Genomic DNA, 17,714 nt, shown 5'->3' with positions numbered 1-17,714 from the left:
AAATCTTGCATTTCCAGCTTTCATCACATTCTATCCTTCTGCTGTGTGCGTCTACAGAGGCCTCCCAAACCAGGTGTGCTCACTTTTCTCTACCCGTCTACAAGAGTGCTTTTCCAACTGCTCAAGTCACAAGATGACATTTCTTCCCTATAGGTCACTTTGTCCAAAGTTCTAAACTTTCCTATGTGATATACATAATTAAAATTTTGTTAGCTTTTATTCTGTGGAACTTGTACTGGAAGACATGCCAACTTCAAGGTATTTGGAATTCTCTTTTAACAGGGAAAAAAGTTATAAGCATGACTAGATAATGTATTTTCTTGCCCTGAAATTCCTGCTGAAGTACATTCAACTAAAAATAACTACTTCTTACCAAGATCTAATGCAGATAAAATAGGTGTAAAGCTTACATGAATAGAGACAGAAAGGTACAATAACCACATCATCCTAGTACTTGTGTTAGATTTAACCTATAATTCAGTTAACAAGCAAAAAGATGTCTCACAGAACCTCTAAATACAGATTCAGTTTCACACTGATAACTGCCTTCAGCTGAGAGAGCTGGGGCTGTTCAGCCTGGAGGAGAGAAGGGAGATGTGATGGCAGCCTTTCAGTATCTAACACACGGCTATAAGAAAGAAGTAAATAGACTCTTTAGCATGGTCTGTTTTGACAAGACAAGGGGAAAAGGTTTTAAACTAGAATGGGAGATTTAGATTGGATATAAGGAAGACATTTTATACAGTAAGAGTTGGAACAGGTTGCCCAGAAAGAAGGTGGATGTCTCATTCTTCATGACGTTCAAGGTCAGACTAGATAGGGCTCTGGGCAACCTGTGCTAGCTGTAGGTGTCCCTGTTCATTGCAGGGGAGTTGGACTCTAAAGGTCTCTTTCCAATTCAAATAATTCCATTTTATTCTATTTACAGACTAGAACCCACCCTTTTCTCAGTACAGGTTCAACAAATGTTTACAAAATTCAGGAAAAACAAACGTTCTAAGTTCAAAATACTTTTAGCTACATACACTTGCATGTTCTTCAATGACCTGCATTTGCTGATTTCTCTTCAGAGGTACGCAACAACTCCAGTCTTCCAGCCAAGCGTTCATCTTCATTTAATCCAATCTGGAAGACTGGTTTTCCAAGAGTTTTTACTGTGAGATGCACATCTCCAGTGTTACATTAACCAGACATAAAAGCCAGACATAAGTTAAAACAGCAGGACTGTAGTTCTTTTACCCCTCTTTTCTACTGTCTAAGGAGCTATGAACAAAACGGAGAGGCATCATTCCACCACTATGAGGCATCATTCACAGACTCATTTATTACATTTTGACACAAAGCAAACTCACACTACACAGAACTGTGCTGGCATGGGCTCATACAGCACCCTTCATTAGCAGTGCCCAAAGCTGAAAAGTCAACTACTTTAAAACTTTACACAGCAGACTACCATTCAGTTCTGACTCGTACATTGTTTCCTTTCATCTTGCTGAGCAGCATGCAAAAACAATAAGGAACTTTGCTCCACACCGCATAGATCCTTAGCTGAGCAGGGCTAATAACATTACCTACTATTTGTGAAAACTGTACCACATACATTATCACAATCCGCAGATGGAATTGTAACCTGAAATAATCTCATTGAACCAATGAATTCCAGCTAGCACACATTGCATCTTCTTCTACACTTATATACATTTTTCTGAAAGGAATAGGAAATTCTTATGAGAAAAGTAACGTATTTAGGGGCTTTGTTGTTGTTATTTCGTTGTTGGTTGGGGATTCCTTTTTTGTTTGTTTCTTTTGGATTGTTTGGTTTATTTGTTTTTGTTTTTTGTTTGGTTTGGTTTTTTTGTCTGTTTTTGCATTTCTCAGCTGAGGAAACTGAGCAAAACCTCTGCCTAAAATTCTCTAATCAGAATAAGTAAGATAAAATAAGGTCTTCATTTCTGCTACAATACTTGATTATCTTCACTGCTCACCTTGATTTCCTGCATTTAGTATTCAACAAGGTAACTGATGATGCATGTTCTCTTCTTCTCTGGACTATCTTCCATTGCAGATTTTTGTATACAAAATACTTCTAGTGCTGTGCTTATATACCTGCTAGGTTTACAATGCAACAAATCCCTATGCAACATTCATCAGAAAAGTTAACTGGAAAGAGAGAATTGAATTTCTTTTTGTCACAGAGTCAGTTTCTACTGACCATCATCCTGGGATGAAAAACTTAAGCACATTACAGATCCAATGATTATGTTAAGATAGGAAAAAGGCCTGCCATCTATTTCCAAAACAGCAAACTTTTCTGGGATGATAAAAGTATTCATCTTTCTGGCATTCTTATCCCAAATATTTTCTCATTCCAAACACAGCACACTCAAAAGGGGAGCATGTATGTCAGGCTAGAAATATTTGCTTGTCACAATTCTTGTGAGATGAAATGAGATGAAATAGATAATGATTTTTTTTCCTGTCCTTGCCTTTTCCTCAGGATTTACATAATGCAAAAATACTGTGCATGCACTCCTTGATTTCTTACAGCTCTTACATTTGATCAAAGGGCAGCAGATCAAAGCCAAGTCTTATTCTTCTTTGCCTCCTTTAAAATGGCTTGCTAACAGTTATGTCTGATACTAAATAAGCTACACTGAGTAGAAAATGATAGTATTTGCTTTATCTTCAGAACTTTTACTCCTGTTAGCACTGCAGCATCTCTAAAATATCTGAGAAAAATCAAGACTTTAAGTAGAAAGAGCTTCTAAATTACATTATCTTTTCATAAATTTTTCTACTTCTAGCTGATTCATTCATCTGCTTGATATAAATGCTCACAGATACATAAAATGATTTGATCTTTTCTTTCTCTCCTTTCTTCCCCTCTACTTTCTTTGCACTAGGAATTTATGTTACACAAATTCAAAGTTTAGAAGGGCAAATCTTGCGGTGGGGCTATCCAGGCATTGTCTGCTGGACATAACAGCTCCAACTGTTTTCATGACTAACCACTGACTTGGAGAAGACTTATCCTAAGAATTTCTGAAGGATAGTGCTACTGCACTGTTTTGTTATTTCAGTGAATTACATCTGTCATCTTTAGACAAAACCTAACACAATAAAAATAATCTAACTGCAGAAATAGGAAGATATTATTTGTATTTTGCTTAAAAGTTTCATTTAAAAGATAATTATTATCTTCCTACATCTGTATTTTATCAAAAAAGAAAGCATTCTGGCTTTCAGTGCTAGAAAATTAAAGAGCCAAAACTTCTGATTCCTTTCTGACTCCTCCTAAATGGGGAATCAGAATAATCAGTGTTGGAAAAGATCTCCAAGAGCAGCCCAAACACTCACCTACTACCACTATTTCCCCACTAAGCCATGTCACTCAGTATAACACCTAAACATTTCTTGAACACCTTCAGAGGTACTGCCTCCACCACCTCTCCCTGGGCAGCCTATTCCACTGCCAAACCATTGTTTCAGAGAAGAAATTTTTCCCAATGTCCAACCTGAAACTCAGTTGGTGCAACTTGAGGCCATTCACTAGTCACACAGAAGAGGCTGATCCCTACGTCGCCACAACCTCCTTTCAGGGAGTTGTAGATCACTATAAGCTATCTTCTGAGCCTTCCCATCTCCAGACTAAATAATCCCAGTTCTCTCAGTTACTCCTTACAAGACTTGTGCTCCAAACCCCTCACCAGCTTCACTGTTCTTTTCTGGACACACTCCGAGGCATCTATGTCTTTCTTCTGGAGGAGAGCTCAGAACTGAACACAGCACTCAGAGTGTTGATCACTCCCCTGCTTCTGCTTCCAGCTCTATTTCTGATATAAGCCAGGATGCCATTGGCCTTCTTGGCCACCTTTGCACACTGCTGGCTCGTGTTCAGCTGAGCGTTAAGTACCTCCAGGTCCATTTCTTCCACACATGCCTCAGGCCTGTAGCATTGCATGAGATTGCTGTAGCCAAAACATAGGACCCAGCACTTGATCTTGTTGAACTTTATCCCATCAGCCTCAGTCCAGCTATCCAGATTGCCCAAATCCCTCTGCAGATCCTTCCAACCTCCAGGCATATCGACACTTCCTGCCAACTTGGTGTCACCTTAAACTTACTGAAGGCACACTCAAACCTCTAGTCACATTAGCAAACTTTAAAACATTTTGAGCCCATCTCAAACTATTTTCAGATTACAGATGCTTTATTAACTAAGCTTTCTGTGAACCAGAGAGTTTTAATTGTCAGGAGCACATTTAATTCCTGATTTTCAGCATTTTTGGGGAAGCACTTGAGAAATTGGTTTATCAATACCTATTAAGAAAAAGGGAGGCTTACCATTTTCCATCTTCATGAGAGATGGACTTACTCCCCATATCATGCTGAGAAAATAACAGCTATGCTATGTGCTGTTATCTTGTGCTAAGTAATTAATGAAGTCAGAGCTCCACAACTGGAGATTATCTGACTTACTCAAAAATCCAGCGGACATAGTTACTCTCCCTTCCCAAAATGCATCCAGTCCTTTTCTGCAGCACAGGAAACATACTCAGTTCTGTGAGGAAACACAAATTTTCCCTGTTTCTTAAACAGAAATACAGAATTACAGATGCAAGGCACTTGTATGTGATGATTCCTTCATACAAGAGTGTTCACATCTGTGGAAGAGGGTTGTATTCTTATCCTTCAGCAAAGACTACACCACACAACACCAGACAGCAGTTTGCTGGTCAGTAGCATAGAAAAAATGGTTTTATTAAAATAAGGCACCAGGAAAAATGATTAATGAGCCATGACTGGATGATTAGATGGGAGTTAATAAGCTCGAGATGCAATTCACCTGGAACTCTGCTGTAACTGATGGGTATCTGCAGACAACACTTTCCTGAAAAATGAAGCTGTCAAGTACTGGCTTAGAGGTTGCAAAGTAAATTTTTTTTTTTTTTTCTAAGGCAGATGCAGTTTAGATAGAACAGGCACGTAATGCGTGCAACCAAATGTTTGTGTTCTGTTAATAAGATCTGGCATGGATTTAATGAATGCAGAAATCTGAAAAACTCGTAGCATTTAATTACAGTGTTTTAGTACAGTATAACTGAAACATTTCACTAACAATTAATGAATGTATTTGTTCTATGGTTATTTTCTCATGTTGTCTAGAAACAGTTTTTCATCTTTTTTTTTTTTTCCTCGCGTATGCTAACATAATTATTTTGGATCAGGGATTTGATTTTTGAAAGGAAAAAAAAGTGGGAAGGCAGGCATGCTGTGACATCTAGAGCAAAACAATGACATTCCAGAGCATTACTAATAAAGGAAAGAAAAATCAGACAGTACTAGTGTCAGTAACCAGCCTGAACAGTGATCATTCAGCCCTGCTCTAAAGTTCAGGTTTCTGTCAGCAATAATGAGGAAAAAAAAAAAAAAAAAGAACACTATCAATCCGGCAGACATGGAAAGCACTCAGCAAATCAAAAATTACAGAATAAATGAAGGAAATGATGTTTATCAAAAGAAATTTGGAACAAAATAAAAATAACTTTAAATAAGAAAAAATATTCCAATGAAAAAGAAACTGAAAATTGTCTTTCATTATCATACATTGAAATCCATGGATCAGATTTATATTGGAAAGAACAAATAATTAAATATGCAACACTTCTTATACTAAGAACCTGATTAAGTATGCATAGAGGCAACAGAAGTTGCTAACATCAAGCTGCAAAACAAATTAAACTTTTAGCTAGTAATTTGCTTAAGTATTCATTTAGAGATGAGTGAACGTCATGACTCCATATTACTCCCTTAAATCACCACTTTCCCAGTCTCCTTTTAGTAGAAAATTCTTATTTCTCTCTGAATCTGGAGGTGGTCAAGGCCAGGTAAGATGGAGTCCTGAGCAATCTTTCCCATGGCAGTTGTTTGGAACTGGATGATCTTTCAATTCCCTTCCAACTCAGACTATTCTGATTCTATGATTAGCCCAATCTTGCTCACAGTCTGGACTGAGTCAACAGACCAAAATCAAACTGATAGAAGAGGAAAAAAGTCTGCTCTAACTAAAAAGTAGCTGGGCTGAAAGTTCCTGTCATGAGAAGCAGTTAAACCTATACAACACTGGTTTAAATATACTGCAAATAATTATGAAAAAAAAAAAAATTAATAAATGCTTCTCCAGCTACTCAAAACAATGGCTGTATTTGTAGCCTCCAAATCCTCAGGATGTTTGCAAAGTTGTCTGTGCTGAAAGACTTTCTGAGCAAAAGAATCTAAGAGGAGGAAGCGGGAAGAAAAGAACAAATGTCAAAAATGAATCCCTAAATGTTTTCTCACAGAAGGTCAATTTTTGTGCTGCACTGTAAGACTGGAGAAATTATCAGCTTTTTACCATGAAGAGTATCAGATCAGTTTATTCCATTAATCCCTCACTTCAGCTATTCAATATCCCAAAGAGATACCTATATTGAGGTATTATTTTGCCTACTGTTTTACATTAAGCCAAAAAATCCTTAAACCACATATGAAGTGATTAGGATTTCACTAGGGGAAAAAATAGTAGTAGTAATCACTGGGATTTCAAAAGATATATTTTAGTAATCTACCATATGCACTCTTTCTCCTCTCAGTCCATGCCAGCATACTTCTGACTGAGAATGAATTAAATAGGCAGGCCTTCATCTCTCGGTGCCCTTACTGAAGGAAGTGTGTTTCCAAGTGTGTTTCCTATATTTCTTGTTTCTCTATGTTCAAACAGTACAAAAGACTGCAATATCAAGACTTTATGTAACGAATGTAGGGCTATAATATTCACCTCATCTGAAACTCTTCCCAACAAAAGTATGCATCAGCTGCTGACACAGTTACAGTTTGGACAAATGCTTAAGTAGTTCTGAAGCAGAGCTATTCACAGTAAACTGCTTTTAAGCTAACAAATAAAAATGAAATTTTACTAGAAATACAAATACCAAGTTGACTGAAAACTTTTTTCCTAAATGATCAACACATACACCAAGTTACACGAATTTAAACACATTTCTCTTTTTTTTTTTTTAAACCACATTTCTCTCTTTCTGCCCTGTATGTACACTTACCTTTTGTGACTCATTGCAGTATTTTTAGGAACGATTTTCTTCCAAGAGCACTAAGAGATCTCTGTATGTTTATCTACGAACTAGCAGCTACGAAAGACTGCTTCAGGACAAGGAGCTGCAAGTACTGCCATAATTGTAGACATATTCCATAGCACCACAAGTATCACACGGAGAAAGTATTAAATGCAAGAAGTACAAGTACAATTGCGTAGGGCTTCAAAACCTAACTTAATTAGATTGGAAGGAGATGGTAACATTCAGCCCCAACTGAAGTCAAGCATTTAGAAGCCTAAAAAGAGCAGTGGGGGTGGTTTTAAGTTTCTCCGTTCTGTCTAGTTCATAATCTGTTTCCATAAAGAATAGTAAGGAGAGCACTTGCACTACCACCACATAGAAGAGGAAAACAAAAAAGTTACCTATATTTATTCATGGAGAGACAATTATATGACGGACCAAAGGCCAGTGTATTATCCAATCAACAAAAAATGGAAAAAAGGAAAGAGCTTGGAAAAGAGAGGACAACCCTTAAAAGCTCTGAAACTGGTTCAAAATAAAATTTTAAAAAATAATAAATAAAGAAACTATGACTGAAGATCAAATGCTTTACAAAAACAATGAATGAAGGGATATAATGCCCCTTCTTACTTATCGTATTGATAGTTCTTTCTAAAAGCAGAGATTTAAATTTCACTTTGAAAACTGATTGACAAATAAGTAGACAGAGCTCAGAAAGGGCACTGGCACACCTGCTTGGGAGCCTTTTGGTAGCTTTAACAGTAACAGTAGCTTTAACATTGCTACTGAAAGAAAACTATTTGATGGCTCACCAGCACTGCTACCTGCCAAAAACCGAAAACAAATCTTTTCAGCAAAACAACACCACCTAGTCATTAAGGAATGGCTGGGCATCATGTCATCTTTTCATAGAAAAAATGTTTAGGTGTGAATTAACATTCTCTTTCACTGTACCTGACACTTTAGCTGATACGTTAAAGATTCATCTAGTGACATAGCCACCATGGATACAAACTTCTTTTTGTCATTGGGAGCTGCAGACATACACACGTGTATCCTCATTACTACAGAGCATATCTAGAACTGTTCAGTGGTAACTGTCCAGGAAACCACACAGGTTTATCACCAAACCTGACAATACACACAAGTGATATGGAATGATCCCTACTTCTTCCAAAAATTTGACACTTCCTATTCTATATTTAGGATTATAAAGGGGATTATAAGAAAGAAGGGGACAGACTCTTCACCCTGTCAGAAAACAAGAAGAAATCACTTCAGATTAAAAGATTAGAGATTCAGACTGGATATGAGGAAGAAGTTTTATACAATAAGGGTGGCAAGGTGCAGGAACAGGTTGCCCAGAGAGGTGATGGATATCCTATTCTTGGAGACATTCAAGGTCAGGCTGGACAGGGCTCTGGGCAACCTAGGCTAGCTGTAGCTGTCCCTATTCATTACATGGGAGTTGGACTAAATGACCTTTAAAAGGTCCTTTCCAACATGAACAATTCTATCTGTCCAGTACTATTCAGACTCACAGACTTAGCTCCACCATTCTTTCAGATGGTTCACATGCAGCTGACATTCAAATACGACCCCCTTTGGAGAGGACTATACGCATTCAAAATCGAACAATATGTAAGCCAATGATGCCTGTATAGTATCATTATCACTAAAAGTACCCCGAGGTGTAGAACTCTGCAGAGAGAGTTAGAAACAAAGCTACATTAAGAAAATCTACTAATCAACATAGAAGGTATTGGTATGGTATCTCCTGGAGGATCAGCACACTGAACACATTTCAAGAGAAGAAATTAATCCCCTGTGTAATCTTCCAGATGCAGTTGCTCTGAAATCCTATGGAGTTGCCTGATAGCAGACTACTTTCTTGTCACACAGCACTGCAGACACCATTAACATTTTCCACACTCCCAGCCCATGTAACACTACACTACTATTAGTAATTACTATACATAAGTACATTATTATTATACTAATCTCACAAATATTCATTCAACTTCTACAATATATCAATATCAGCATTTATATTGATATATGAAATATATCAATACACTGAATGAAATATCAATACACTGAAGACTCCAAAGCACAGATTTATTAAAATGGAAATATACACAAATCTGAGAGTCGAGTTTAAGATGTCTGGGACTTGATCCTAACACTATTTCACATTCTGTGTATAACTTCCATCAAGTGCATGCAAATGTCTGAGACCTCTGCACCTGGACAAGTTAGTCCTGAGGTACAAACACACAAAACCAGGAATAATAAAATGATCAATTAGAATTCACATGCTGGGCAGTAATTTCATAGCTAGACTGACCTACTGTGTTGACTTATTTAGAGAATTATTCAGTAGCTTTAATAAACTAACTTCAACTGTACATAGGATTGTGTAGCAAAATAATCTTCAGCACTCTGAAACAGCAACAAAATAGGAGGAATTGAGAGAGTTTATCTTTTATTCTCTCAAAATGCAATTCAGTAGAATACTGCTGCAACAACTGGCGTGATTCTATACGAAAAAATTAACCTCTCTATTTACAATTTCTTTGTGCTTAAAATTTGTATTAAAAACAAAACAAATGAAAAAAAAGAAACCCACCTACTCCCAGACTTCAAAGGGAATCTTTACTGACTGGCATCAGTATGCTGCAATCATTTATATTAACTAGCTAGAGATTATAGATGGCAAGGGTATAATACCTAAGGGAACTGACTGGTAAAAATCAGAGAAGCAGAAAATGCACTTATTTTCTTACCCACACTGAGAGACTCACTGCACACCTTGAGCTACCCCTACTAATCTCTCTGCCAATATTTCTCAGCAGTCTTCGTGGCAGCTCACTACATCAAAATGGCAGATGCATGCAAACCATTTGATTTCACCTAAGTGCTTTTAGTACAGATATTCTCAATTTCTTTCCTAGGCACACTTGGAACCTAAAGCAATTCTTGCTTCAGTTTCTGTGCCTCAGCTACCTTGAAGCTGTGTAAAACTGCAGTTTCTGGGAAAGGTTGGGGGGTCATCTTCATACCACTGCCCAAGTGACTAACCATAGAGCTTTCCCATTCTACCTCCATGGCAGAACTGAATTGGCTGCAATTTTCTTCCTGTTCATCAAACCCATTGCAACACTGTTAAAATGTTCTAATAAGATTGCTCTGTACATCACCCTTCTGACTTCAGGACTGGTAATTATCATCAGGAAGTTTTCCGGACCAGTCAAAAGCTGCAAACAAAAGTCCGCTTACATTTCTGTACTACAATCTCCATGAAAATCACTGCAGTGAAATCTATCAGGCAAAGAGTAAAATGTCAAACTGCAGCACATTCCTCTGGTACAAAGTCATCATGTAACACTCATTAAAAGCACTTATATTTCTTCACTCAGGCAGAAAAAGTGAAATAAGATATATTCACTTTTCTAATACTCTTCCCCAAATCATGTAGGAATATTCCTCAGGAATTAGCACCAGCACAGAGAGTGCTTTACCTCTTCATTACCAAGCAGGTAATGTCTGGTACAGAGCTGCAAAGCATAGGAAATCTCGACAGCATAAAGTTACTAAGTACAGCTGCTATGCAAATACTAAGGGTAAACACGCAAAAAGAAATGAACCAAAAACACTTAGAAGAATTCAGAAGTCAGAATGGCAACTAAGATCAATCTGTAGTAAAGTAAGAGACGATTTAACACTACCTTTTATTTTGAATAAATATGAACAACACTGTCATTAAAGAAAATCAATGAGTATCAGAAATGATAGTCAACTTCTTGTATGTAACAAAGGTCAAAAACAAATACAGGGGAATTTCCTGCTTAAAATCATCTCAATATAAACATGCTACAAATCTATACAGAATCCTGGCTTACTCTAACACAGGGGTCACTGCAACAGTAACGCCTCTTATTTATTACTGTGGATACTACAACAGATACAAATACAGTAACACTAGTTGAGAGGGCTAATTCTCAGTTCCAAAACACTATTTCTCAACATAGTCACCACCACCAGCAATGTATTTTCACCAGTAATGAACAAGAACCTTACAAAATCTGCTGTCATCACTGCTGAAATGCCCCACCCACCATCTCAGTGAGCTCACATCCGCTCTTTGGTCTTCACAAATGTTCAGCATGTACTAGTGAATATCAGTGGGTGCCATTGTTTTTCTGCATGGGGGAATTTCCACACCTTTGCTTCATGCTTGAATGTCAGATGTCATTTTGTCAGACTGCCTCTCTGCTGCCATCTGTCACGTGGCAGCAAAATATAATGGAATATTGGTAGGAAGTTTCAATCTCTACTGCCATACCACCAACATCTGCCTCTGACATCACAGGCCACCATAACACAATAGGAGACATTACTTGCACTCTAGCTCTTGTACATAGTGTATGGTATCACTCATAAAAGAGAAATTACTTATACATTCACATCCTTGCTACAAATGACATGCAAAGAGATCCCTATTTCAGCAGTATGCTCTTCCTAGCAATCTACAAAAAGCTGTTGTTTGATGCAGTTGGGCATAGAAACACCAGAGAAAAAAAATCTGGCTCAATATAAGGTAAGCAAATCTGGGACATCTCTCCTGACAGAGTCATTAAAATACCATTCCCACGCAGAAGTACAACATTCCAAAATATCTGTGATTGTTACTAGTAAGCAGCTTATTTGGCATGAAGCTTGCCCATTAGCAGATGAATTTTGATGCTAAAATTGAAAAAAAAGAAAAAAGATTAAAAAAAAAAAAAAAAAAAAAAAAAAAACCATAACATTCTCATGCTCTTCTATATATGGCTAAGCAAGAAAAGACCATGTGCATGCTTCACACTGGCAGGACACAGCCCAGAGCAGTAAGTAGGAGTTCATGAAGCTCTCATCCAGATGGGTTTCTCCTACTCTTCGTGCTCCTGCTATTGCTTTGTCTGGATAGTACAAGAAAATTAAGATGACTTGGCACCTGTTGGTCTTTTGGTAGATCATAGTGAAAAGAGAGCTGACAGAAAGACTCAGAGCTTCTGTAAATGACCAAATATACCATGACTTCCCTATCACTTCAGTGAAAACGTGTAATATAACACCTCTTAAATCACATACCATGTGTATTTATATATGTCAGATACATAAAGTGTATTCACTAGCTGTTGGCATTTAGCATACAACCCAGATACTTCACATTTCACTGCCCTAAATTACAAGAACTATCATGCAGGAATGTAAAAGATATACCATGGCAAATGAATAGCGTATTGTTTATATCATAAAACTGTTGGACATATTTCAGAAAACACCAAAGCGAATATAGCTTTACAAATCAAAAGCTTTTAAGTTTTTAGGCATTTTCAAAAAAAGGCATGTTTCTGTTCTAGACAAAATAAAATATGCAAGAATTTCTGATTGTTCACTTAAAGAAAAATATCCTTTAAATACCCAGCTAATCTAATTTCCTGTATTTACTCAGATAATTTCCAAAACTTCCTTGATCTGTTTCAAATAATAAACACACTGAATAGAATGAAAGTTCAAGCTAGTCACTTAGGCAAGTACAGACAGCAGCAGTGTTCTGAATCCTCATTTACCCTTCAAGAAAAACATTTCTGGTGATGTTTATAAAATAAAATACACTTGAAAAATAGTTCATCAAGAATTACTACAATTAGCATTTATGAAGGCTACCTATCTTACATTTCCTTTATTTTAAATTGCATACCTCTCTAAATTTTTTAAAATGATTATCAGTCATGTAATACCTTTGCTTGAGGATGATTTGAAAAAGTTTTAGACAACTAAGTATAAAACATTTCTTGAAGCAACCGAGGCTAAGAAAACACCTGCTCTTATCCCACGTCAAATATGTCCAGATACCTTTTTCTTCTGAAGTTCTGCACTGGTCACAATACAAACTTGTAGCTTGAAGGAGAATTTTGCAAAATTTGGTATTTCTATCTGAAAAACGGCCACAGCGCTGTAAGGCTGGAGCAACTCTTATGAAGCTGGGAATGTTTAGCTTCATTGTGCCCTTCCAGTACTTGAAGGGAGCTTATAAGCAGGAACAGGAGAATATTTTTACGTGGACAGATAGTGATAGGACAAGGGTGGATGGTTTTAAACCAAAATTGGGGAAAATTTAAGGTAGATGTTAAGAATAAAGTCTTTACTCAGAGGGTGGTTAAGCACTAGAACATTTTATCCAAAGAAGCTGTGGATGCCTCATCCCTGGAAGCATTTAACAGCAGGTTGGATGGAGCCTTGGGCACCCTGAGCTGGTGGGTGGCAGCCCTACCCATGGCAAGTGGGTTGGAATTTTAGACTCTCTCTGTCAGTTTTATGTCCTCATGTTGCGACACCCAAATCTGCACTCAGTTGGGAAGCGATGCCACACAAAGCAAAGCAGAGCAGAACAACTCCTTCCCTCATTCAGTGGCAGGGTAGGTATGGTGCACTGGGGGGGGGTACATTTGGCACTTTTGACTGCCAGGGCATACTGCTGGCCCATGTTGAACTTGCTACCAGCCACAACCCTTAGATTTCTTCCCAAAGGGCTGCTCTCCAGCCTCTCCTACCCATTTTGCTTCAAAGAAAAAAAAAATAACTGGGCTCATGAGAGGACTAACTAAAATCTAACGGTCATGCTGAGAACAAATGGCCTGGAGATTTTCCAGTCTTTAAAGCTCTGTAAAACCTATGGATTTCCATTTTCACATTTCACCTACTTTCCTAGTAATGAAAAGTTGTCCTCAAAAGCTAAGTCAAAATAACAAAAAAATAATAATACCTAGATTGTAGCACCTTCTAGGACGGAGCACATATAATGTGTAATAAACATAGAAACACTCCCCCCTCCCCAAAAAGGCGGAAAGATGATTTTCAAACACATCAGCCTGACTGATTTCTATTGTAAAGAAAAGTAACAGAGGACTGAAAATACCTCCCTTTGCATAATTCTCTTCACTAGAAAACTGAACTCATAGTGAATTCAGATTACAGTAACAATTCTTCAAGGAGCTGCTATATTTTTTTCTCCTAAGTGATAGAAAATAGTGTTGGTCTAAATAAGAATCGACACTGCACCAAAAAGATACAGAGCTTCAGATATATGCACATATTACTTCTCACAATACTTAAAGTAACCATATCAGTCATCAGATGCTAAATCAGGTATGAATCTGCCTACATAAGTATCTACCCTGTGAAAAATATCAATTCATATTTATATATTTTTGATAGAAAGCACACATCAAATGTCAGTTCTGTTAATTTATCAGAAAACTTACATTCAGTAATTCCAGTATTACCATTATTTCTGGCTTCCAGAGACTTACTAGAAAGATAAATAACTGCACTGACAATTATTTGACCTTGACAGTATACAGGCCATGCTTTATGAGGTTATTCTCCTCTAATACCAATACATCAGTATGCAAAGGACACGCAGGCAGATTGCTAATGTATTTGTTCAGAAGCTAGGCAAAATCTGCTGTAGAAACCTATTCATTATTCAGTGAACATCAGCTATCTGCGTTGGTATAGCTGTAGCTCTGTACCTTCTGCTAGTATTGGGATTTAATAGGTGTTGAGAGTACAGTAAACCACTCCGTAAAAAGGTAATAACCAAACACATGCAGAGACTTAGCTTAATCTTTCCTGTGTGCGTCTCAGAAGACCAGTAATCACATATCACTACTTTTCAGTACAACTGCCATTTCCAACTGCATAAAGAAAGACAGATCTGCATACTCTGGGACCACCTCTTCTTTAAATGTGCTTCTCATTCTTCCGTTGACGAAGTCAATCTTTTTTTGGAGAACAAATTCCCAAGGACAGTACACATTTTGGATCATCCATGAGATAATGTTCATAGATTTCCTTTTCCAAATAACTTTTTTCAGTCTTAGTGCGTAGCATTTTATGGGACTAACTATTGTATATTAGTTTAAAGTTTGTTTCTCAAGGCATTCCTAGCAACCAGGGGCAAGCTTCTCTCCTGTCAGCTTTCTTGTGTGAAAGAGATTAACTCTTGTGCCTACAGCCAAAACTCCCATGTCACTCTTTCCCACTTACTGTTTGAAGGATCTGGATTGGAGCATAGCATTCATACTGTATGAGGAACACTAAACTACATCATAGTAAATCAAATGAATTATACAAGAGAGAACAAAAAGTAATACTAATATGATTTATTTGTAAACTGCTATTTGTTAGTCAAAAAGAATTATCATTATTCTTTCCGCAGAGTGCAAAAACATGTCAGTTTCCACTGAGACTCACTAACACTACATTTTCAGGTGTAAACCTGGGCATATACCAAAAGTCATTTTAAAACCATCTGACAGTCTAACTTGCTACAGTTAGAACTCATCAAAAATCTTAACTGTTCTAAACAAGGGATCCATCTTCATATTTCTCATGAAGTAGGATACTGAATAAAAACATTCCTGTAACTCCAGACTGATCTGAAACATGTTGAAAAGGTTAGGTATGTACAATCCTGGCAAGCTCCAGCGCAAGCTGCAAATGTTCAGAACTTCACAAAATCAGACTATTTCTGTAGCAAAGGAAGAAGTTTAAATGTAAGCAATACATTACACTAGAAGCTTGTGTCAGTCTCAAAAAAGAAGTTGCATTTTACAAGATGAAAAATACAGCGAAGATTTAATAGACTTACCCCTTCTGCCTTCTCCTCCGTGTTAGCCAGCATTTCCTGCAGGGCTCGTACTGACAGAGATTGCTCAAGCACAAAGGTGCAGATGGACAAGTCAGGTGGCACATTCTAGATGGAGCAAAAATGTAATATCATATTAGTGATAGGTCTGCTGAACGCCAGTTTCAAAAACTCCTAATTTCTCTTAATTTCAGCAAACCCAAGAGAGCTGCTACATGTCTGAGGCCATCATCACATACTGGGCTGCAACAGCTAAGACTTGCCAGCGAGCAAGTAGAAGCGATTCTTCCTCTCCAAGGTGCTGGATCCTGTTTGGGTCCTCCTGATACAAGACACCAGGAAGCTGCACTGAGTTCCACCATGACAGTCCCAGATAGAGCACCCATACTAAGAGGAAAGGTTGAGGAAGCTTGAATAAAAGGAGAGAAAATGGGAATCTTGCAGATCAGTCTATGGGTGTTTATAGGGAAAATGGAGCCAGACTCTTCTTGGAGAAGCTCATGAAAGGAAAAGGAGCAGAGTAAAGTTTTACCAAAGAAAATTACAATTAGATATTAGGTGAAGAAAAAAAATCATCCTGAGAGTAGAAAACACTGTCAAAGGCCACCAAAAGTAACGAAATTTCAACCCTCAGTGGCATTCAAAACTTATCTGCGAAAATTCCAAAAGCAACTAACTTCAGAGGTCAAATAATTAATCATTTATATTCCTCAGCTTATAAGGTTACCTGCTCTAATCAGGGGGCAGGACCTCTCCAAGATTCATTTCAACACAACTTTTTCCATGATTGCACCAGCAAGGCACTGTTATTGTATAATGGAAGTAAAGATAAGAGCCAGCTTTCTATCTTTAGAAAGCTTTTAGAAGGCAGACAGTATTGAATGCAAATTACAACATAGACAACAGAAGAAATTAAGGACAAAATAACAAGGACAATATTGAAAATTCAACCACTAGTAAATGAACATCACTGTGCACATCCGCAACCCCTTTCAATTCAGATTCAATTCAGATGTTTGCTGAACTTGGAAGAAATCTTCCTCACAATGCTAATTATTATTCATTGAAAATTTCTTAATTATTTTCCTCATTTTAACTTTCCTTTCTTGGTCTCATATTTTTTCTCAGCCACTAAAGGGATTGGATTGTGAAGGAGACAATATTGAGTCGTAAGGCTACTAGTAGTACATAATTTCATCCTTGTCATGGTTTCCAGGTCAAAATGAATTTTCTGCAGCAAAAGCCTAAGTCAGTGAATGTCAAGGCTAAGCCACTACCTTCACAGCCTTTCAGGACTGTATGCTTCTCCATATTCTATTGCACGTGGGCTAAAACAAGAGTCTTGTAAAAAACACATATTTGATGTGATTGGAAAAAAAAAGGAAAAAAAAAAAGCTTCTCAAAAGCTAATCATCCAGACAATCAGAGAAATTGCTATTAAAATTCTAACAGGCCTGTAATAGGAATGTCTAAGTTACAAGATAACAAAGGAAAAAATTAGACTGTATGTGAGGATCTTATCTTTTCATGTGTTAATAGACAAAAATGCAACTCCTACCCACATTTTCTTGCTTCCAGAAACTTTCAATGTGCTTTGTCTTTTCATTCCATGTTAGTTGCATATTTTAGTATAGGAATATTTTTTTACTGAACATTGGCATTTTTTTTAGTTTCATTTTACACAGAATCACAGAATTTCAGGTACTGGATGCTTTGTACTGATGAAGTTGTAAGCATGCACATTTATTCAAATTGTGCAGTTTGAAGAAGCCTGGATCAGCTCCCAGTTTACCTTTAAGTGTTCTTGTTCCCATTTTTATTTTTTTTTTTAATTTTTTTTAGTGGTTACTCAGATATCATAATACTATATACATAATACTATATACATAATACTATATACATAA

At 37.2% G+C, this 17,714-nt stretch overlaps 1 protein-coding gene across 1 annotated transcript in view; it reads right to left on the bottom strand.

The window, feature by feature from the left end:
- The window catches only part of RYR2 (ryanodine receptor 2), a 340,802-nt gene that overhangs the window by 221,019 nt on the left and 102,069 nt on the right, over positions 1-17,714 (bottom strand). The window contains exon 4 of the mRNA XM_042817920.1: positions 15,814-15,918. Within this exon, the coding sequence (XP_042673854.1) occupies positions 15,814-15,918 (105 nt within the window). The remainder of the gene's footprint in view (positions 1-15,813; positions 15,919-17,714) is intronic.

Source organism: Centrocercus urophasianus, unplaced genomic scaffold (genome assembly GCF_019232065.1).
Source record: "Centrocercus urophasianus isolate 14NV4802_14NV808 unplaced genomic scaffold, USGS_Curo_1.0 seq_10, whole genome shotgun sequence".
NCBI lineage: Eukaryota > Metazoa > Chordata > Aves > Galliformes > Phasianidae > Centrocercus > Centrocercus urophasianus.
This window is presented reverse-complemented; position numbering and strand designations above follow the sequence as displayed.